The sequence below is a fragment of the Panthera tigris genome, chromosome F3 (genome assembly GCF_018350195.1).
Source record: "Panthera tigris isolate Pti1 chromosome F3, P.tigris_Pti1_mat1.1, whole genome shotgun sequence".
NCBI classification, from domain to species: domain Eukaryota; kingdom Metazoa; phylum Chordata; class Mammalia; order Carnivora; family Felidae; genus Panthera; species Panthera tigris.
In genome coordinates, this window is record NC_056678.1 from 23,438,669 (window position 1) to 23,456,236 (window position 17,568).

Here is a 17,568-nt window from a genome sequence, read left to right on the forward strand (position 1 = left end):
TTTCTCATTTTGAATGAACACTTTGTAGCTTCCTGAGAAGAATCATGTGGCCAAGTATAGAATTGTAGGTCATAAATCGTTTTTCTTCAGAATGCGTAAGGTATTATTGTATTCATTGTCTTCTAGCCTCCAATATTGAGAAGTCTGCTATTGTTCTTATATCTAGTCCTTTGTGTGTTTTTCTCTGTGAATGCTCTTAAAACATCCTTTGTTTACCCAGTATTCTAAAATAATTTTGTAATATGTGTATTCATCTTTTTAAATTTATTGTGCCTGGATAATCCGTGAGCCCTTTAAGGAACTTGAGTTCTTTAGTTCTGGGAAATTATTTTTAATTTTAATTCTGGTGTAGTTAACACACAGTACTATATTAGTTTCAGGTGTACAATAGCATGATTTATCAGTTCCATACATTACTAAGTGCTCACTAAGACAAGTGCACTCCTAATCTTCACCTATTTCACACATCCTCCTCAACCCACTTTCCCTCCGGTAAACCATCTTTTCTCTATAGCTAAGAATCTGTTTTTTTGATTTCTCATTTTTCCCCCCTTTGTTTGTTGTTTCTCAAATTCCACATATGAGTGAAATCATGTGATATTTGTCTTTCTCTGGCTTATTTCACTTAGTATTGTACTCTGTAAACCCATATATGTTGGAAATAGTGAGACTTTATTCTTTTTAATGGCTGGATAATACTCCATTTGTGTATGTGTGTGGGTGTGTACACCATATCTTCTTTACCCACTTATCTATCAGTGGACACTTGGGCTGCTTCCATAGTTTGGTTGTTGTAAATAATTCTACAGTAAACATAAGGATGCATATATCTTTTTGAATTAGCGTTTTCATATTCTTTGGGTAAGTACCCAGTGCTGCAATTACTAGACATTGAGTGATTGTAGGATAGTTCTATTCTTAATTTTTTGACAAACTTCTATACTGTCTTTTTATTTTTAATTTTTTTAAATGTTTCTTTATTTTTGAGAGAGAGAGAGACAGAGCATGAGCGGGCAGGGATAGAGAGAGAGGAAGACACAGAATCCAAAGCAGGCTCTAGGCTCTGAGCTCTCAGTACAGAGCCCGACATGGGCTTGAAACCACAAACCAGGAGATCATGACCTGAGCCAAAGTCGGATGCTTAACCAACCGAGCCTCCCAGGCGCCCTTTTTATACTGTCTTCTACAGTGGCTGCACCAGTTTGCATTACCACCAACAGTGCACAAAGGTTCCTTTTTCTCCACATCTTTGCCCACACTTGTTGTTTCTTGAGTTTTTCTTTTTTTTTTTTTTAATGTTTCTTTATTTTTGAGAGAGAGAGAGCAGGGGAGGGGCAGAGAGAAGAGGGAGACACAGAATCCAAAATAGGCTCTAGGCTGTCAGCACAGAGCCTGATGCAGGACCCAAACCCACAAACCGTGAGATCATGACCTGAACTGAAGTCTGATGCTTAACGGACTGAGACACCAGGTGCCCTTCTTGAGTTTTTGATTTTAGCCATTCTGATGGGTGTGAGGTGATATCTCATTGTAGTTTTGATTTGCATTTCCCTGAGTGATGTTGAACATCTTTTCATGTGTTGGCCATCTGTATGTCTTCTTTAGATAAATGTTTGTTCAAGTCTTCTGCTCATTTTTAATTGAGTTATTTGGATTTTTTTGGTATTGAGTTGTGTAAATTCTTCATATATTTTGGATACTAACCCTTTATCATATATGTCATTTGTAAATATCTTCTGCCATTCTGTAGGTTACCTTTTAGTTTTGTTGGTTGTTTCCCTCAGTGTGGAGAAGGTTTTTATTTTGATGTAGTCCCAATAGTTTATTTTTGTATTTGTTTCCCTTGTCTCAGGAGACATATTTAGAAGGATGTTGTTATGACCAGTTTCAGAGAAATTACTGCCTCTGTTTTCTTCTAGGAGTTTTATGGTTTCGAGTCTCACATTTAGGTCCTTAATTCACTCTGAGTTTATTTTTATGTATGATATAAGAAGGTAGGCCACTTTCATTCTTTCCCATGTAGCTATCCAGTTTTCCCAACATCATTTGTTGAAGAGACTGTTTTTCCATTGCATATTCTCGCCTCCTTTGTTAAAAATTAATTTACCTTATATTTGTGGGTGTTTTTTCTGGGCTTTCTATTCTGTTCCATTGATCTCTGTGTCTTTTTTTTTTTTTTTTCCAATACCATACTGTTTTGATTACTACAGCTTTGTAATATAACTTGAGATATGGAATTGTGATAACTCTAATTTTGTTTTTCTTTTTCAAGATTGCTTTGGCTACTCAGGGTCTTTTGTGGTTCCACGCAAATTTTAGGATTGTTTATTCTAGTTCTGTGGAAAATGCTGTTGGTATTTTGATAGGGAGTCATATTTAAAAAAAATTTTTTTAAAGTTTATTTATTTGAGAGAGAGAGAGAGAGGACAAGAGAAAGCACAGGAGGGGCAGAGAGAGAGGGAGAGAGAGAGAATCCCAAGCAGGCTCCACACTGTTGGTGCAGAGCCCCACATGGGGCTTGATGTCAAAAGCCATGAGTTCGTGACCTGAGCCAAAATCAAGAGTCAGACATTTTAACCAACTGAGCCACCCAGAAGCCCTGATAGGGATCACATTTAATCCGTAGATTGCTTTGGGTAATATGGTCATTTTAACAATATTTGTTCGTGCAATCCATGAGCGTGGATTTCCATTTCTTTGTGTCATCTTCAGTTTCTTTCATCAGTGTTTTATATTTTTCAGAGAACAAGTCTTTAACTTCTTTGGTTAAGTTTATTCTTAGGTATTTTGTGATTTTTTTAGTACAGTTGTAAATGGGATTGTTATCTTAATTCCTCTTTCTGCTACTTAAATAAGTGTATAGAAATGCAGTGGATTTCTGTACGTTCATTTTATATCCCACAACATTACTGAATTCATTTACGAAGTTCTAGCAGGTTTTTTGGTATAATTTTTTGGGGTTTTTTATATATAGTATCATGTCATCTGCAAACAATGAAAGTTTTACTTCTTCCTTACCAATCTGGATGCCTTTTGTTTCTTTTTGTTGTCTGATTGCTGTGGCTAAAGCTTCCAGTATTATGTTGAATGAAACTGGCAAGAGCAGACATGCTTGTCTTCTTGACCTTAGGGAGAAAGCTCTCAGTTTTTCCCCACTGAGTATGACGTTAGCTGTGAGTTTTTCATATAAAGCCTTTATGTTTCCTCTAAACCTACTTTGTTGAGGGGTTTTGTTTTGTTTTGTTTTGTTTTGTTGTTTTAGTTTATTTTGAGAGGGTGGGGGGAGGGGGAGAGAGAGGATCCGGAGTGGGCTCTGTGCTGACAGCGGAGAGTCTGATGTGGAGCTTGAACTCATGAATCATGAAATCATGACCTGAGCTAAAGTCGGGGCTTAACCAACTGCGCCACCCAGGTGCCCCGAGGGTGTGTGTGTGTGTGTTTTAAGTTTATTTATTTTGAGAGAGACAGAGAGAGCACAGTCAGGGGAGGGGCAGAGAGAGGGAGAGAAAGAATCCCATGCAGACTCCATGCTGTCTTTGCAGAGCCCAATGCAGGGCTCCATCTCATGAACCATGTGATCATGACCTGAGCTGAAATCAAGAGCCACTGACTGAGCCACACAGGTGCTGCTCCTTTCAGCACATGAAATAGGTCATTCCACTCCCTTTTGGTCTGCAAAGTTTCTGCTGAAAAAGCCACTGATAGGTTTATGGGGTTTCCTTTGTATGTAACTTTCTTCTTTGCTCATGATACTTTAAAAATTCTCTCTTTATCACTACTTTTTGCCATTTAAATTACTGTGTGTATTCATGTACCTCCTTGGGTTGATTTTGTTGGGGGATCTCTGTGCCACCTGAATCTGGATATCTGTCTTCTTTCCACAGATTAGGGAAGTTTTCCACTATTTTTTCTTCAAATAAATTTTCTGCCCCTTTTTCTCCTCTTCTTCTGGGATCCCTATGATGTGAATGCTGTTGTGCTTGATGGAGTTGCTAAGTTCCCTAAGTCTGTTCTCATTTTGCAGAATTATTTTTCTCTCATCAGTTGAGCTTGATTACTTTCCATCACTATTTTCCAGATTGCTAATTTGTTCCTTTGCTTACTTTAGCCATCTAGTATATTTTTTATGCCATTTATTGTGTTCTTCATATCTGATTGGTTCTTTTTTATCTCTTTGTTAAGGGTCTCACTGATGTCCTTTGCTGTTTTTTCAAGACAAGTGACTATCTTTATGATCATTATTTTTAATTCTCTTTTAAGAATATTACTTCTATCTGTTTTGTGTAGATCTCTTGCTGTGGTTTTGTCCTATCCTTTGATTTGGGACATATTCCTCTGTCTCCTTGTTTTGTCTCTGTGTCTATGTGTTAGGAAGGTCAGCTACATCTCCTGCTCTTGAAAGTAATGGCCTTATGAGGAAAAGGTCCTGTAGTGCCCTGCAGTGTAATGCCCCCTTTACCAGGGCCTGGTGCTTCAGGCATGTCTTCTGTGTGTTAACACACCCTGCTGTTGTGTCCTGGCTGCTTTTCTCTTGAGTCCAGTTGTCCAATGAGTCTCTATTTGCCTGTTATGGGCAGTGTTTGGTCCCCAGGATGGGGTGTGCAGTTTTAACAAGGTGCACGGCAGTCTGTTTGCAAAATGAGACCTGCAGGGACCCAGGGATGTATGGGTGGAGCGCACAATTTTAACAAGGTACACGAGGCTTCCAAAAAGCCTGTGTAGCCACTGCCACTGAGACTGAGGCCACACAAAACATATGGGTCAGGAGACCTAGTATTGCAAGGTTTGTACAAGTCTTCTAGGGGAGGGTACTTGCAGCCCTGGGACTGAGGCAGGTCCGGCTGGAGGGGTCGTGGTGTGGTGTAAGCAAGTTATGTAGTGAATGTCACTGGTTTCCACATAGCCATGTATTTATGCTGGGGGTGGGACAGGGAGATTGTGCCTGACAGCTCTTTTGACCCTAGAGAAGTCCCTTGGCAATCCCTTCCCCTCCAGGACATGATCCAAAATGAGTAAACGACTCTCCCTCCCCCATGTCCCAGGCATTTTCAAATTGCTGTTTCTACACTGAATCTCCATGGGCTTTTTTTAAGGACAGGGCTCCTTTTTAAGGGCTCCATGCTCTCTTTAAGGGCAGGGACTCCACTTCCTGTTGCCCTCCAGGCTCTCCCAGAACCAAGTCCACTGATTTTTAAAATTCTGGGCTTTAAGTACTATTGGTTTTAAGAACTGATGAAATTCAAAGCCAAACGTTATGGTTATCTGTCTTCATTGAGTGAGCTTCCTTCCAGGTGTAATCATCTGTTCCTCTCCCCATGGCAGATGGTGACACGGTTTTGCTCCTCACTGCATTTCTGCCCTTCCTACCCTCTTCAGTGTGGTCTCTTCTCTGCCTTTAGTAGTGGAGTTTGTTTTTCCAGTCTTCAGGTCATTTTCTGGGTTATTTATGATGTAACTGTTATCTAGTTGTAGCCATGGGACGAGGTGAGCTTAACATCCCTCTTACTCTACCATCTTCCCAGCCCTGGAATATTTCTTTTCTTCTCTCTTTTAAACATTTATTTAGTTATTTTTGAGAGAGAGAGAGAGAGAGAGAGCAAGAGAGCACATATGCTCATGAGCAGGAGAGGGACAGAGAGAGAATCCCAAATAGGTACCATGCTGTTAGTGCAGAGCCTGACACACAGGACTTGATTCCATGAACTGTGAGATCATGACCTGAGCCGAAATCAAGAGTCAGACACTTAACTGACTGAGCCACCCAGGCGACTCTTTTCTGTTCTCTTTTCTTTCTTTCTTTTCTTTTCATAGGTGAGGTCCTTCCTTTCGAACTTACATTTTTTCCAACTTTATCCAGATACAATTAACAAAAGCTGTGTCACTTTAAGATGTACAATGTGTATCATTGATTTTATATACATATATAGTGAACTGATTACCACAATAAGATTAGTTAACACTTTCATCACCTCACAGTTACCTTTGTGTGTGTGTGTGTGATGAGAACATTTAAGATCTACTCTCTTAGCAAATTTCAGTTATATAGTATAGCATTGTTAATTACAGTCACCACACTGTACATTATTAGATCCCCAGAACTTCTTCTCTTTATAACTGAAAGTTTGCAGCCTCTTACCAACATCTCTTCATTTCCCCTGCCCCCAGGTCTTGGCAAACACCAGTCTACTCTTTTTTTGGAGTTCAGCATTTTTAGATATCACATATAAATGAGATCATAAAGTATTTCTGTTTGATTTCTTTCAGCATAATGCCCTTAAGATTCATTCACGTCACAAATTGCAGGATTTTAATCTTTTTTTGTGGCTGAATAATATTCTATTATATATGTACCACATTTTCTTTTTTTTTAAATTTACTTTTTCTTTTTTGAGTATAGTTGACATACAATGCTACATTAGCTTTAGGTGTACAACTTAGTGATTTGACAAATTTATACATTATGCCACAAATATAGCTATCATCTATTCCAGTACATCACCATTACAGTATCATTGATTGTGTTCCTTATGCTGTGTCTTTTATTCCCTTGACTTATTCATTCCATAACTGGAGGCCTGGAGGCCTGGAGGCCTGTATTTCCCTTTTGCCTTCACCCATTTGGCCCAGCCTCCCATCCCCTCCCCTCTAGCAACCATCAGATTTTCTCTGTATTTATAGGTCTGACTCTGCTTTTTGTTTGTTTATTCATTTCTGGGGCTTTTTTTAGATTCCACTTGTGAGTGGAATCATTTGTCTTTCTCAGTCTGACTTACTTCATTTAGCATAACACACTCTAGGTCCATCCAGGTTGTCTCAAATGCTACAATGTTGTCCTTTTTTATGGCTGTGTAATGTTCCATTGTGTGTGGAGATATGGAGATGTACATATATCTCCATAATTTGGCTATTTGTAAATTTGGCTATTGTAAATAATGCTGCAGTAAACAGAGAGATGCATATATCCTTTCGAATTAGTGATTTTGTATTCTTTCAGTAAATACCTAGTAGTGGAATTATTGGAGCATATAGTTATTCTACTTTTAATTTGGGGGGGAACTCCCGTACTGTTTTCCAGAGTGACTATACCAGTTTACTTATTATTTCTTGTCTTTTTGAGTTTAGTCATTCTGACAGGTGTAAGGTGATATCTCATTATGGTTTTGATTTGTTTCCCAGATGATTAGTGATGTTGAACATCTTTTCATGTGTCTGTGGGCCACTTGTATGTCCTCTTGGAAAAACGTCTATTCAGGTCTTCTGCCCATTTTTTATTCAGATTGGTTTTTTTCGGTGTTGAGTTGTAGAAGTTCTGTCTGTATATTGGATATTAACCCTTTATTGGATATATCATTTGTAAATATTTCTCTAATTCAGTAGGCTGAATTTTTTTGTTCGTTGTTTCCTTCGCTATGCAAAGCTTTTTATTTTGATGTAGTCCTAATAGTTTATTTTTGCTTTTGTTTTCCTTGTCTCAGGAGATATATCTAGAAAAATGTTGCTACAGCTAATGTCAGAGAAATTACTGCCTGTGCGGTCTTCTAGAAGAGATGGTTTCAGGTCTCACATTTAAGTCTTTAATCCGTTTTGTGTTTATTTTTGTGTATGGTGTAAGAAGGTGGTTCAGTCTCATTCTTCTACATATAGATGTCAAGTTTTTCCAGCACCATTTTTTGAAAAGACTGTCTTTTTCCCATTGTATATTCTTGCCTCCTTTGTCATAGATTGACCATGTAATTGTGAGTTTATTTCTGGACTCTATTTTGTTCCATTGATCTATGTGTCTATTTTTGTGTTATTTTTTCTCGATAATTTTCTTCTCAAAGTCTCTTTTCTGTCTTCCAGGAAATAATTTTAGCTATATATTGGATCTTCTAGATTGATCCTCTGTTTTATTTTAATAATCCTATTCATTTCTTTGGCATTTAGTTCTCCTTTATAGCTATCCCTGATTGTTACTTTCCAACTCTTCTTTTTAAATTTTTGTCATATTTTGTCTTTTTTTAAGTTACTTCATATTTTCTTATTATTTCTTTTTTAATAGTGTCCTATTCTTATTTCACAAGAATCTTGGTTCAGCCTTATCCAAGATTAACTTCATCTTTTGGAATGAGGAAACACAGAGCCTGGTTGTGGGTATTAGAGAAGGAAATCTAGGGGTCTTAATTGAACCCCTTCAAAATTTTTAGCTAGACCTCTTTTTTGCAGTACCAACCCTCTACCCATCTTTCGAGATCATCAGTACCTTCAATTCTCAGCTCTTTCTGGAGTCCCACAACACTAGCGGTCTTGCTGTTTTGTTGGTAGCCTTCTGCCCATCTAATCTGTGCTAAGAATATTGGTTATAGTTGAGTATATTTTATATTTAGGGGAGGATAGATTTTTTAGTTTTGTATAATTGTTGCTGTTATTTTGTTGTTCTGTTCCCTATTTTTCTGTATTGTAATTTGGTTCTCTGTCGTGGTAGATCTCAAATGTCTGATGGTCTTGGTGCTCACTGAAAGTTGTTTGGAAGCACTGGAGTCAGGGGTTGTAAACTGATGGATTTTACCGTATGTAATGAGAAGGCACCAGTTTGTCTTGTCACTAGGGGACCCCCCAAATGACCATGAATAATACGTATTCAGTCTTTTTTCTTGGATTGGTAATTTTTTCTAGAAAAATCTTTGAATCTTCCACCAGCCTTCTAGGAGCCATGTTGGGGAAAGGAGACTTGGAAGATCTTACATTTATGATGTCTTTTACTTAATGCCTCTTTTCCTAAACCTCCTTATTCTCAACTGTGACTGCTGTCCCTGGTTCCAGATCCTCAATGGTTCAGCCTTACCCAAGATTAACTTCATCTTTTGGAACGAGGAAGCACAGAGCCTGGTTGTGGGTATTAGAGAAGGAAATCTAGGGGTCTTAATTGAACCCCTTCAAAATTTTTAGCTAGACCTCTTTTTTGCAGTACCAACCCTATACCCATCTTTGGAGATGATCAGTACCTTCAATTCTCAGCTCTTTCTGGAGCCGCACAACACTAGTGGGCTTGCTGTTTTGTTGGTAGCCTGTCTGCCCATTTCAGGCTTAGGCTTTAGCATTCTCTGGCCTGCTAAATCAGTTATCCCCTTGTGTACCTTATTTCCACTTCTAAAATTTTACTGACCTCTCTTATCATCTTGTTACCTCCTCCCAATTTATTTATCGTTTGGTTTGATTTTTTATTCCTTTGTTCTCATTTTAATAATGCTTTAGGAGACAGCAGAGATAAAGTACACGTTTAATCCATTGCATTTAAATAGAAGTCTCCAAATATTTTTAATTCCTCATCTAGAATTGTCTTCACAGCCTATATACCAATGACCTGGACAGAACTAGTTTTCTTTCTTTATTCCTTCGTTTTTTGCTACTAGTAACTTGAAATGATAGCCCTGACCTGTCAAAGAGGGAATTTGCTATTGCTGACCTAGCACTTAGAAATCCTAGGTAAGGGGCTTGGGAAAAGACATAGGTTGGTATGATGGGAGCATTTTGTAGATGCATCAAGAAACAAACTGACTAATAATTCATGTGTGTGCTGCCGCCTGCCTGTGGTAAGTGGGTATAACTGAAAACAGAACTGTAAATATAAATTACCCTAATTTGGATAATACTGCCTATAGTTTTGTAGTTTAGTTATTTAATGGTTCCAGGAAAGACTTCTTGAGTATATTCATATAACGTTGGAACATGTTCTCAACAAATCTAATGTTGATGATAAGGCTTAGAGTTCAATAATACTGAAAAGTCGATCTAGTAGAAACAGCGAGGGAAGAAGCCTTTAAGTAAATCTAAAATAAGATCTCGTATCTGTGCATTATGGCATTTAATTACGTTGAATAACAGTGATGTTGGATAGCAATGGGCTATAGACCTATGGCCCTACCAAGTAATTCTGAGTTCTGAATATATCTAGAACTGATTGATCAGATCAGGCCATTCCAAGAAAGTGGATGATAACCTAGGAATGCCCTGGGGGAAGTCAGTTGGAGAGAGTCTGATTTAAAATGACTATTCTGGGGCTTAAATGAACTGAATAGTCCATAGTAAAATATTGCCTCATTTTTGGAAACTAAGAATAATGCTAGTATTTCCCCAATTTCCTTGTGATTATAAGGTCTCACACTGTTCTTTAAACTGAATTAAGATTCTTCTAACCTATTTGGGGGGGCTGAATATGGATCAAGCCTAAGGAGTAATTTGTTTTCTTTCCAAATGCATTAAGTAACTAATGAGAAAGGTCTTTATTTTGATGGGATGTTGGTTACATTTATTAAAACTCAACCTTTTCACATAACACGTATAAATTTTATTGCATATAATTTATACCCCAATCAGTTGATTTTAAATGAGTATCTTGTGGACTTCTAGACTTTCTCCTACTTAAATTGTTTCATGTAGCATAGTGACTAAACCCTAGTAGAAGTTTTGCCTCTAATAAGCCATTTGACCTGGATTTCTATGACCTCTCAAGTTTTAATTCTCTGATCTGGATAATTGAGGTTTTAACAGTACCTACTTCAAAGAGTTGTAAGGATTAAATTTTTTAAATGCATATAAAATACTTAGCATAATACCTGGCACATAGTAGATCCTCATTATATAGTAGCTGCAAATTATTATTAACAATTACTATTTACATTGTCATTTCTCCTTTGAGTTCTCTTTTTATATTTTCACAGAAAACCCATATAGACAGCTGCCCTGTAACTGTCATGGAAGCATGCCTGGAAAGACAGCAATAGAACTTGGACCTCTATGGTATGTGCTTAAGCATAAGAATATACAGATGGTTCCTGACTTAGGATTTTTTGACTCTATAGTGGTGCAAAAGCGATACACATTCAATAGAAAGTGTATTTCAAATTTTGCATTTTAATCTTTTCCCATGCTAGCAATATGCAATACGGGTCCTCTCTCATGATGCTGGCAAGTAGCATTAAGTCACAGCTCCCAGCCAGGCAGACGATCATGAGGATCAACAACCAGTACACTTAACAACCATTCAGTTTTTCCACTTTCAATATAATCAATAAATCATATGAAATAATCAACACTTTATAAAATAGACATTGTGCTGGATATTTTTTGCCCAACTGTTAACTAATTTAAGTGTTCTGAGAATGTTTAAGGTAGTTAGGTTATGCTATGATGTTCGGGAGGTTAGTTCTAGTACATGCATTTTCAGCTTGTAATGGGCTTATCGAGACATAATTCCATCATAGGAATTATGTTAAGGAAGGCCAGTATTCAAAATTGATTTATTATGTGTGGTAAAAGAACAAATTTCAATTTAATTTTTTTTTAAGTCTAGGTAAATAATTATAATTCTTCTACCCCTATGAACCTAAAGTGTTTTCTGTTTTCAGATTTTTCTATACCATTATTCTCACAAGTTTGTGACACTGCTAAGAGATGGTGAGATCAAAAAGAGCCTGGCAGATCTGCAAACTAGATCATTCATTTCTGAATTAGTAAGAATGAGGCTTTTTTCAGCTGACAGTTTGCAGAACTAGGATGTGATTATGAAATGATCACCGTAACTTCTTATAGAAGAGTCAAGTTGATATAAGAAGTCTTCAAGAAATTAGTTTTAAGTGAGAAGGACATGTGAAAGTACATGCTTTTGTTTTAGGTAAAGCTGTTTAGATGGGACTCACCTGCAAAGATTTCCTCACTCAGAGCCATTATTCATGTCTTTACTCTCATGCACAGTCTCTTCCCCTTTCCCCAGATCCAGTTCAAATTGTGTCCTCTTTGAAGTTTCCGCTGTTTCACCCAAAATTTCTAAATCCCATTTTAGTAAATCTCACATCGATCATTCATTTGACACTTTAAAGTCATACATCTTTTCATATGTATTTGCTAACCAAATAGTAATAGCTGTCACTCATTGAGGATATACTTAGGATTTTCTGTGTGCTATCTCATTAATTCCCATAACAAGACTGAAAAGTTTTATTTTCTATTTTGTGATGAAGAATAAGAGACTCAAAAGCAGTAATCACTCAAGATTACATAGATAGTAAGTGGTGGAGCCAGCATGTGAATTCAGGTTTATCTGACTTGGAATTTCATATTCTGTCCATTATACCGGTCATTCTCAAATTAAATGGAAAGTCGATGAGACTTACCCTTGTGCCATTTTTTAACTGAATCACCATCACCACTGTAATTCTCCTATACCTACTCCTGTCCCACCCCACTTTACCATACACAAGGTGGATTAAGACTTACTGACAAGAATATGCATTATGAAAACTTATGTTTCACACTGTGCGCCTGTCTAGGTCCTATCTAGATTTATAGGCTTTTATAGGGTAAACCCTGTCTTTTATACTTTGGTGTATCTTCCACACCCGTATGTACCACAGGGCTAGTAGTCTTACACACCTTACCTGAGGGCTCAATAAATTCTTTGTTGATTTACTGTGAGTGAAATTTCCACAACTAATCCCACTAACTTAGAGAAATAACATGATAAAAGGTGTGGGCAAATAGAAAGTAATTTTAAATTAAACCATAAATTCTTGGGATGCCTGGGTGGCTCAGTTGGTTAAGCATCCAACTTCGGCTCAGGTCATGATCTCATGGTTCGTGAGCTCAAGCCCCTCATTGGGCTGTGCTGACAGCTCAGTGCCTGGAGCCTACCCTACTTCAGATTCTGTGTCTCCTTCTCTCTGCCCCTGTCCCCCTCTCAAAAGTAAACATTAAAATAAATCATAAATTCTTTAATTTCAGCATTTACTCCATCCTATAAATTAAGTTAGTTGTGATTAAATTATGGAGACTTTTTTTTTTAAGTTTATTTATTTATTTTGAGAGAGAACATGTGTGGTGGAAGGCAGAGAGGAAGAGGATACCAAGCAGGCCCAAGCAGGCTCTGCACTCAATGTGCAGAGCCTGATGGGGGCTCAAATTCACGAACCATGAGATCATGCCCTGAGCCAAAATCAAGAGTCAAGTGCTTAGCCAACTGAACCACCCAGGTACCCTGAGACTTTTATTTTTAATAGACCTTTCTCAAACCCAGTTCTCTGTATTTTTTTTTTTTCTTTTCCAGGTCAAGTTCCCTTTTCAATACTGGATTCCTCAAAAGAATGCTATTTGAATCTCTTCACCATGGTTTAGATGACATTCAGACCCTAATAAAGACATTAATCTTTGAATCAGAGTGTACTCCTCAAAGTCAGTTTTCAGTTCCTACGCCTTCAAATCTCAAGCAAGGTGACATTTACATTCAGGGCCTGAAATGAGTAACAATTTTATTAAAATATACATATATTTTTTTCTAGTTTTAGTAGACTAAAAGAACTAAACGTCTGTTGTGGTTTTATTATCCTATACCTGCTTTGTAGAGAGAGAAACCTTAGGTAATTCTGAGAATAGTGTGGTCGAAAATTTTCGTAATATCCATTGAGACACAGAAGCTGTACACTTTCACTCATTACAACTGTTTTTTGTCCTTTATTTTCTCTTTGGTATAAAATAGGCTTTTGTAGTTTTATCTGGCTGTTGATACAAGGGTGGGCCTATTAGACATTCTAGTTAAGTCATTAAAAGCAGCAGCTATTGTTAGGCAGTTAAAAATGTAAACCTTGTAGCCTGTTTTTACCACAGAATCTCGTATTTCATAAAAGCAGTGTGTGTAGAATTTCGTAAGCTTTTATTTAAAGTTTGAATTGTTGCTTAAGGTCATTCTGTAAAATATTTTGTTATTCCCATGTTTTTATTTTAGAAGAATGTGGTGTGTTTATTAAAACTACAGATGATACCACACCAGATAACTACATTGCACAAGGTATGTATATGTCCGTGTGTGTATATACGTAAATATGTATGTATTAGTGCAAAAACGCAGTTAGAAGGGCAGGAAGAGATTGCTCTGGTGGCCTTCTTTAAAATGCTTCTTTACCGTATTATACTGACAATATAACTATAGTAAAACTTGTTTATCTGGCATTTGCACAGTTCAGAATTTCTATTAACATGTACTTGTTCACATCTCTAATATATGGTGATCCCCTTGAAAGAACTAGAAGACCTTGAAGAACCATGTGAACCAAACTTAAGCTCAAATTATATTTGATACAGTAATAAAGATTCAGTTTTATTCTAATTCTTTTAAACTTTCTCATCAACATATATCACAATTCCATTAATTAACCATAAGACCCTGTTCTCTAGCCATGAAGAATTTACTATATAGCCTTTCTTATAATTTGGGATGTGTGCATGCACACTTTAAAATATGGTTGTATTAGGGATTACAAATTCGAATCCAAACGATTTTAAGATTTATGTCAGTGTCTTAATGTCTAAGGTTTTGTTTTGCTCTTTAAAAGCTTAGATTCTAGGGGCGCCTGGGTGGCTCAGTCGGTTAAGCGTCCGACTTCAGCTCAGGTCATGATCTTGCGGTCCGTGAGTTCAAGCCCCGCGTCAGGTTCTGTGCTAACAGCTCAGAGCCTGGAGCCTGTTTCAGATTCTGTGTCTCCCTCTCTCTGACCCTCCCCCGTTCATGCTCTGTGTCTCTCTGTCTCAAAAATAAATAAACATTAAAAAGAATTTAAAAAAATAAAAAAATAAATAAAAGCTTAGATTCTAAATGTGTTTTGAATACTAATAAAAAGAACTAGATAGTGTTAAGACAGAGGAACAGAACAATGCCCTTTCATGTCACTAATGTCATTTCACAATTACAAAGCTAAAATATGTTCCCAATTTTCAGAAATCATACTTCTTTCCACATTGATCTTTTATTACTAGCTTTTGAGAATTTAAATACTTGCCTGAGATAGAAATACATTTTTCTTGTAAGTTTAAGGTCAGATGACTAAAGTCAGAATAAGATTTTGTCAAAGTAAATTGAGACCATTGTTGTAATAATTGTTCACAAGCACTGAAATTCTGAAGAGGAGAGTTTTTGCTGTAAATTAAATTGGGTGATTTCAAGTGCTTCAGTTAATGCACGTACAATATTCCTTTGCTTGTTTGTGCTACCTGTGAGAAGTAAAACTTGCCACCTTATAAAGTGAGGATTTGGTGGGGAGAGGGGATAGATTTGTTTTGCTTTCAGTGTGTGTAAGTGCTCATTTTTTGTGTAAGTAGCCCAGGCTAACATGACCCCTATACTGGAGGACAGTCGGACGCCCACATCCAGCCAGCATTAGAGGATACAGTGGCTGACAGGGTTGAAATGTCAGTGAATGACAAAGGACAGAATTACAATTTTTTATTAGTTGCTCAACATTTTAGTGTTGATCTTCAAAGCCAAGAAAACTTCAACTCCTTTTAATAGTATATGGTTTAATAACTACTAAATGCTCCTTCCAATGGTCATGTTTAGTTGGCATCTTCAACTAATTTGCTAACATTCACAATTCTACCCAATCCTCAGTTGGGAGAGTAAAGGCATTATGGTACATTGCAATAAGCATTGGATTTAAGAGCATCATTTTACTCCTGTTTGTCGTGTAACCTCAGCCAGGCCACTCACCTTCAGCAGGGGTGTCTTAAATCCTTCTTAGAATAAAGCAAAATACAAGTTTTAAAAATAAAGTCTCTGAGCTGTTCTTATATATAAAGAGAATCAGACTAATCTCTATGGGTTCTCAAAAATTATTATTTTAAGATTGATCAATATTTAAATCTTTCACAATAGAAAATATCAGGCCAAAAAGAGTCATTATTAAGGTGTTCTGATTTTTTGTATGTGTATGTTTCAGGAAAAAGAAAAGGTAATGAAACAGTCACAACTTTAGCCAAAAGGCAAAAGACTGATGTCAGTACTGAACATCCTCCCTTTTATTACAACATCCACAGACACAGCATTAAAGGAATGAATATGCCAAAGTAAGACAACCAGTGAATGGCAAAATGTATATGTTATATTTTAATGACATTGTGATTTACATAAAACAGAACCTTTTTTTTTCCTTTCCTTCCTGCAGGTTGAAAAAGTTTTTGTGCTATCTTTCTCAAGCAGGCTTTCGAGTGAGCCGAACTCATTTTGACCCAATGGGTGTTCGTACAGATGCACCTCTGATGCAATTTAAATCGATCCTTTTAAAGTACAGCACCCCTACATACACGGGAGGACAGTCGGAGGGCCACGTCCAGCCAGCATCCGAGGATACAGTGGCTGACAGGGTTGAAATGTCAATGAACGACAAAGCAGAAGCAAGCAGTTGCAGAAGATGGTAAATGTAGCCAAGAGTTACTCCAGATGTCTGTCTAGATGGCCTGGTAGTTCTCTATACCAACTGTAGTTCTTTTTCTATTCTTTTAATTCAGTGGTGTAAAAATAAAAAAAACAGTGTTTTCATTCAGAAAATTAGCAGTTTCTAACTTAGCTAGTTTGGGAGCTGTGCTTTCCAGTTTTTTCTTATTGTAAAGAAAACTTAAAATTTTAATGAAAACATTTCATATGAAGCCAGGTTTATGACTGAGATCACCCTACCATTTAGTAACTCAGAAAACTTTCACTTGCAAAGTGTTTGGAATTTTATGTATGTTATGGAACCATCCTTTACTGTTCTTAATCACATGTCTACTTAAACTGATTCATGTCTTTCTGTTTAAGCACACAAAATGAAGCCAAAAGCCTTTTACGTATTACCCTAAATAGAACAATGCCCTTTCATGTCACTAACATTATTTCACAATTACAGAGCTAAAATGTGTTCCCAATTTTCAGAAATCATACTTCTTTCCACATTGATCTTTTATTACTAGCTTTTGAGAGTTTAAATACTTGTCTGAGATAGAAATAAGTTTTTCTTTTAAGTTTAAGGTCAGGTGACTGAAGTCAGAGTAAGAGTTTGTCAAAGTAAATTGAGACCATTGTTCTAATAGTTGTTCATAAGCACCGAAATTCTGGAGAGTTTTTGCTGTAAATTAAATTGGGTGATCTCAAGTGCCTCAGTTAATGCACGTACAATATTCATTTGCTTGTTTGTGCTACCTCTCAGAAGTAAAACTTACCACCTTATGAACTTACGAAGTAAGGATTTTTGGGGGGGTGGTGGGAGACAGATTTGCTTTGTTTTTGGGTGTGTGTATGTGCTCATTTTTTTGTATAAGTAGCCCAGGCTAACATGACTATGAAAATTAGTAGAAGCTCCATTAATAAATTTTGTTCTTGCTTCATTTGAATGTAAAAGTTTGGATAACAGGATTTGGTGTAAAGTTTAGATTTTTGTCTCAAGGACTTAATCCATATTTACCCTGCATTACTTTTTAGAGGAAGTAACTTTTTATCTGAGTGAGCATAAAGCTTGGGGGATGGAGAAGAGTTATAACTGAAAAGGTTTTAAATACACTATGGAAGAAAAAAAGCACACCCATGACATATTTAAAGATCCAGGGAGTGAGATCAACATAGTAGATAAGCAGAAATAAAAAAAATTCTTTGTGTTATTACAGCATAGTCCTAGGAGGATGTGTTTTCTCCCATTAGTAGAATCATATTTAAATAAACGAACAGGTGAACTGCAAGTGATATACTAGAATGACCCCCCAAAAAACCCTGTAACTTTTGCCAGTTAAAAT

At 36.9% G+C, this 17,568-nt stretch overlaps 1 protein-coding gene across 3 annotated transcripts in view; it reads left to right on the forward strand.

Moving 5' to 3' along the window:
* The window catches only part of TRMT1L (tRNA methyltransferase 1 like), a 40,869-nt gene extending 23,506 nt beyond the window's left edge, over window positions 1–17,363 (forward strand). For 2 of the 3 annotated variants that reach the window (XM_007096231.3, XM_042975496.1), the window contains 5 exons: window positions 10,701–10,779; window positions 13,082–13,245; window positions 13,757–13,819; window positions 15,744–15,870; window positions 15,969–17,363. In XM_007096231.3, coding sequence (XP_007096293.1) covers window positions 10,701–10,779; window positions 13,082–13,245; window positions 13,757–13,819; window positions 15,744–15,870; window positions 15,969–16,221 — 686 coding nt within the window. In that variant the 3' untranslated portion in view covers window positions 16,222–17,363. The remainder of the gene's footprint in view (window positions 1–10,700; window positions 10,780–13,081; window positions 13,246–13,756; window positions 13,820–15,743; window positions 15,871–15,968) is intronic. The other variant, XM_015543843.2, reaches the window with a different exon arrangement.
* The last annotated feature ends 205 nt before the right edge of the window (window positions 17,364–17,568 follow it).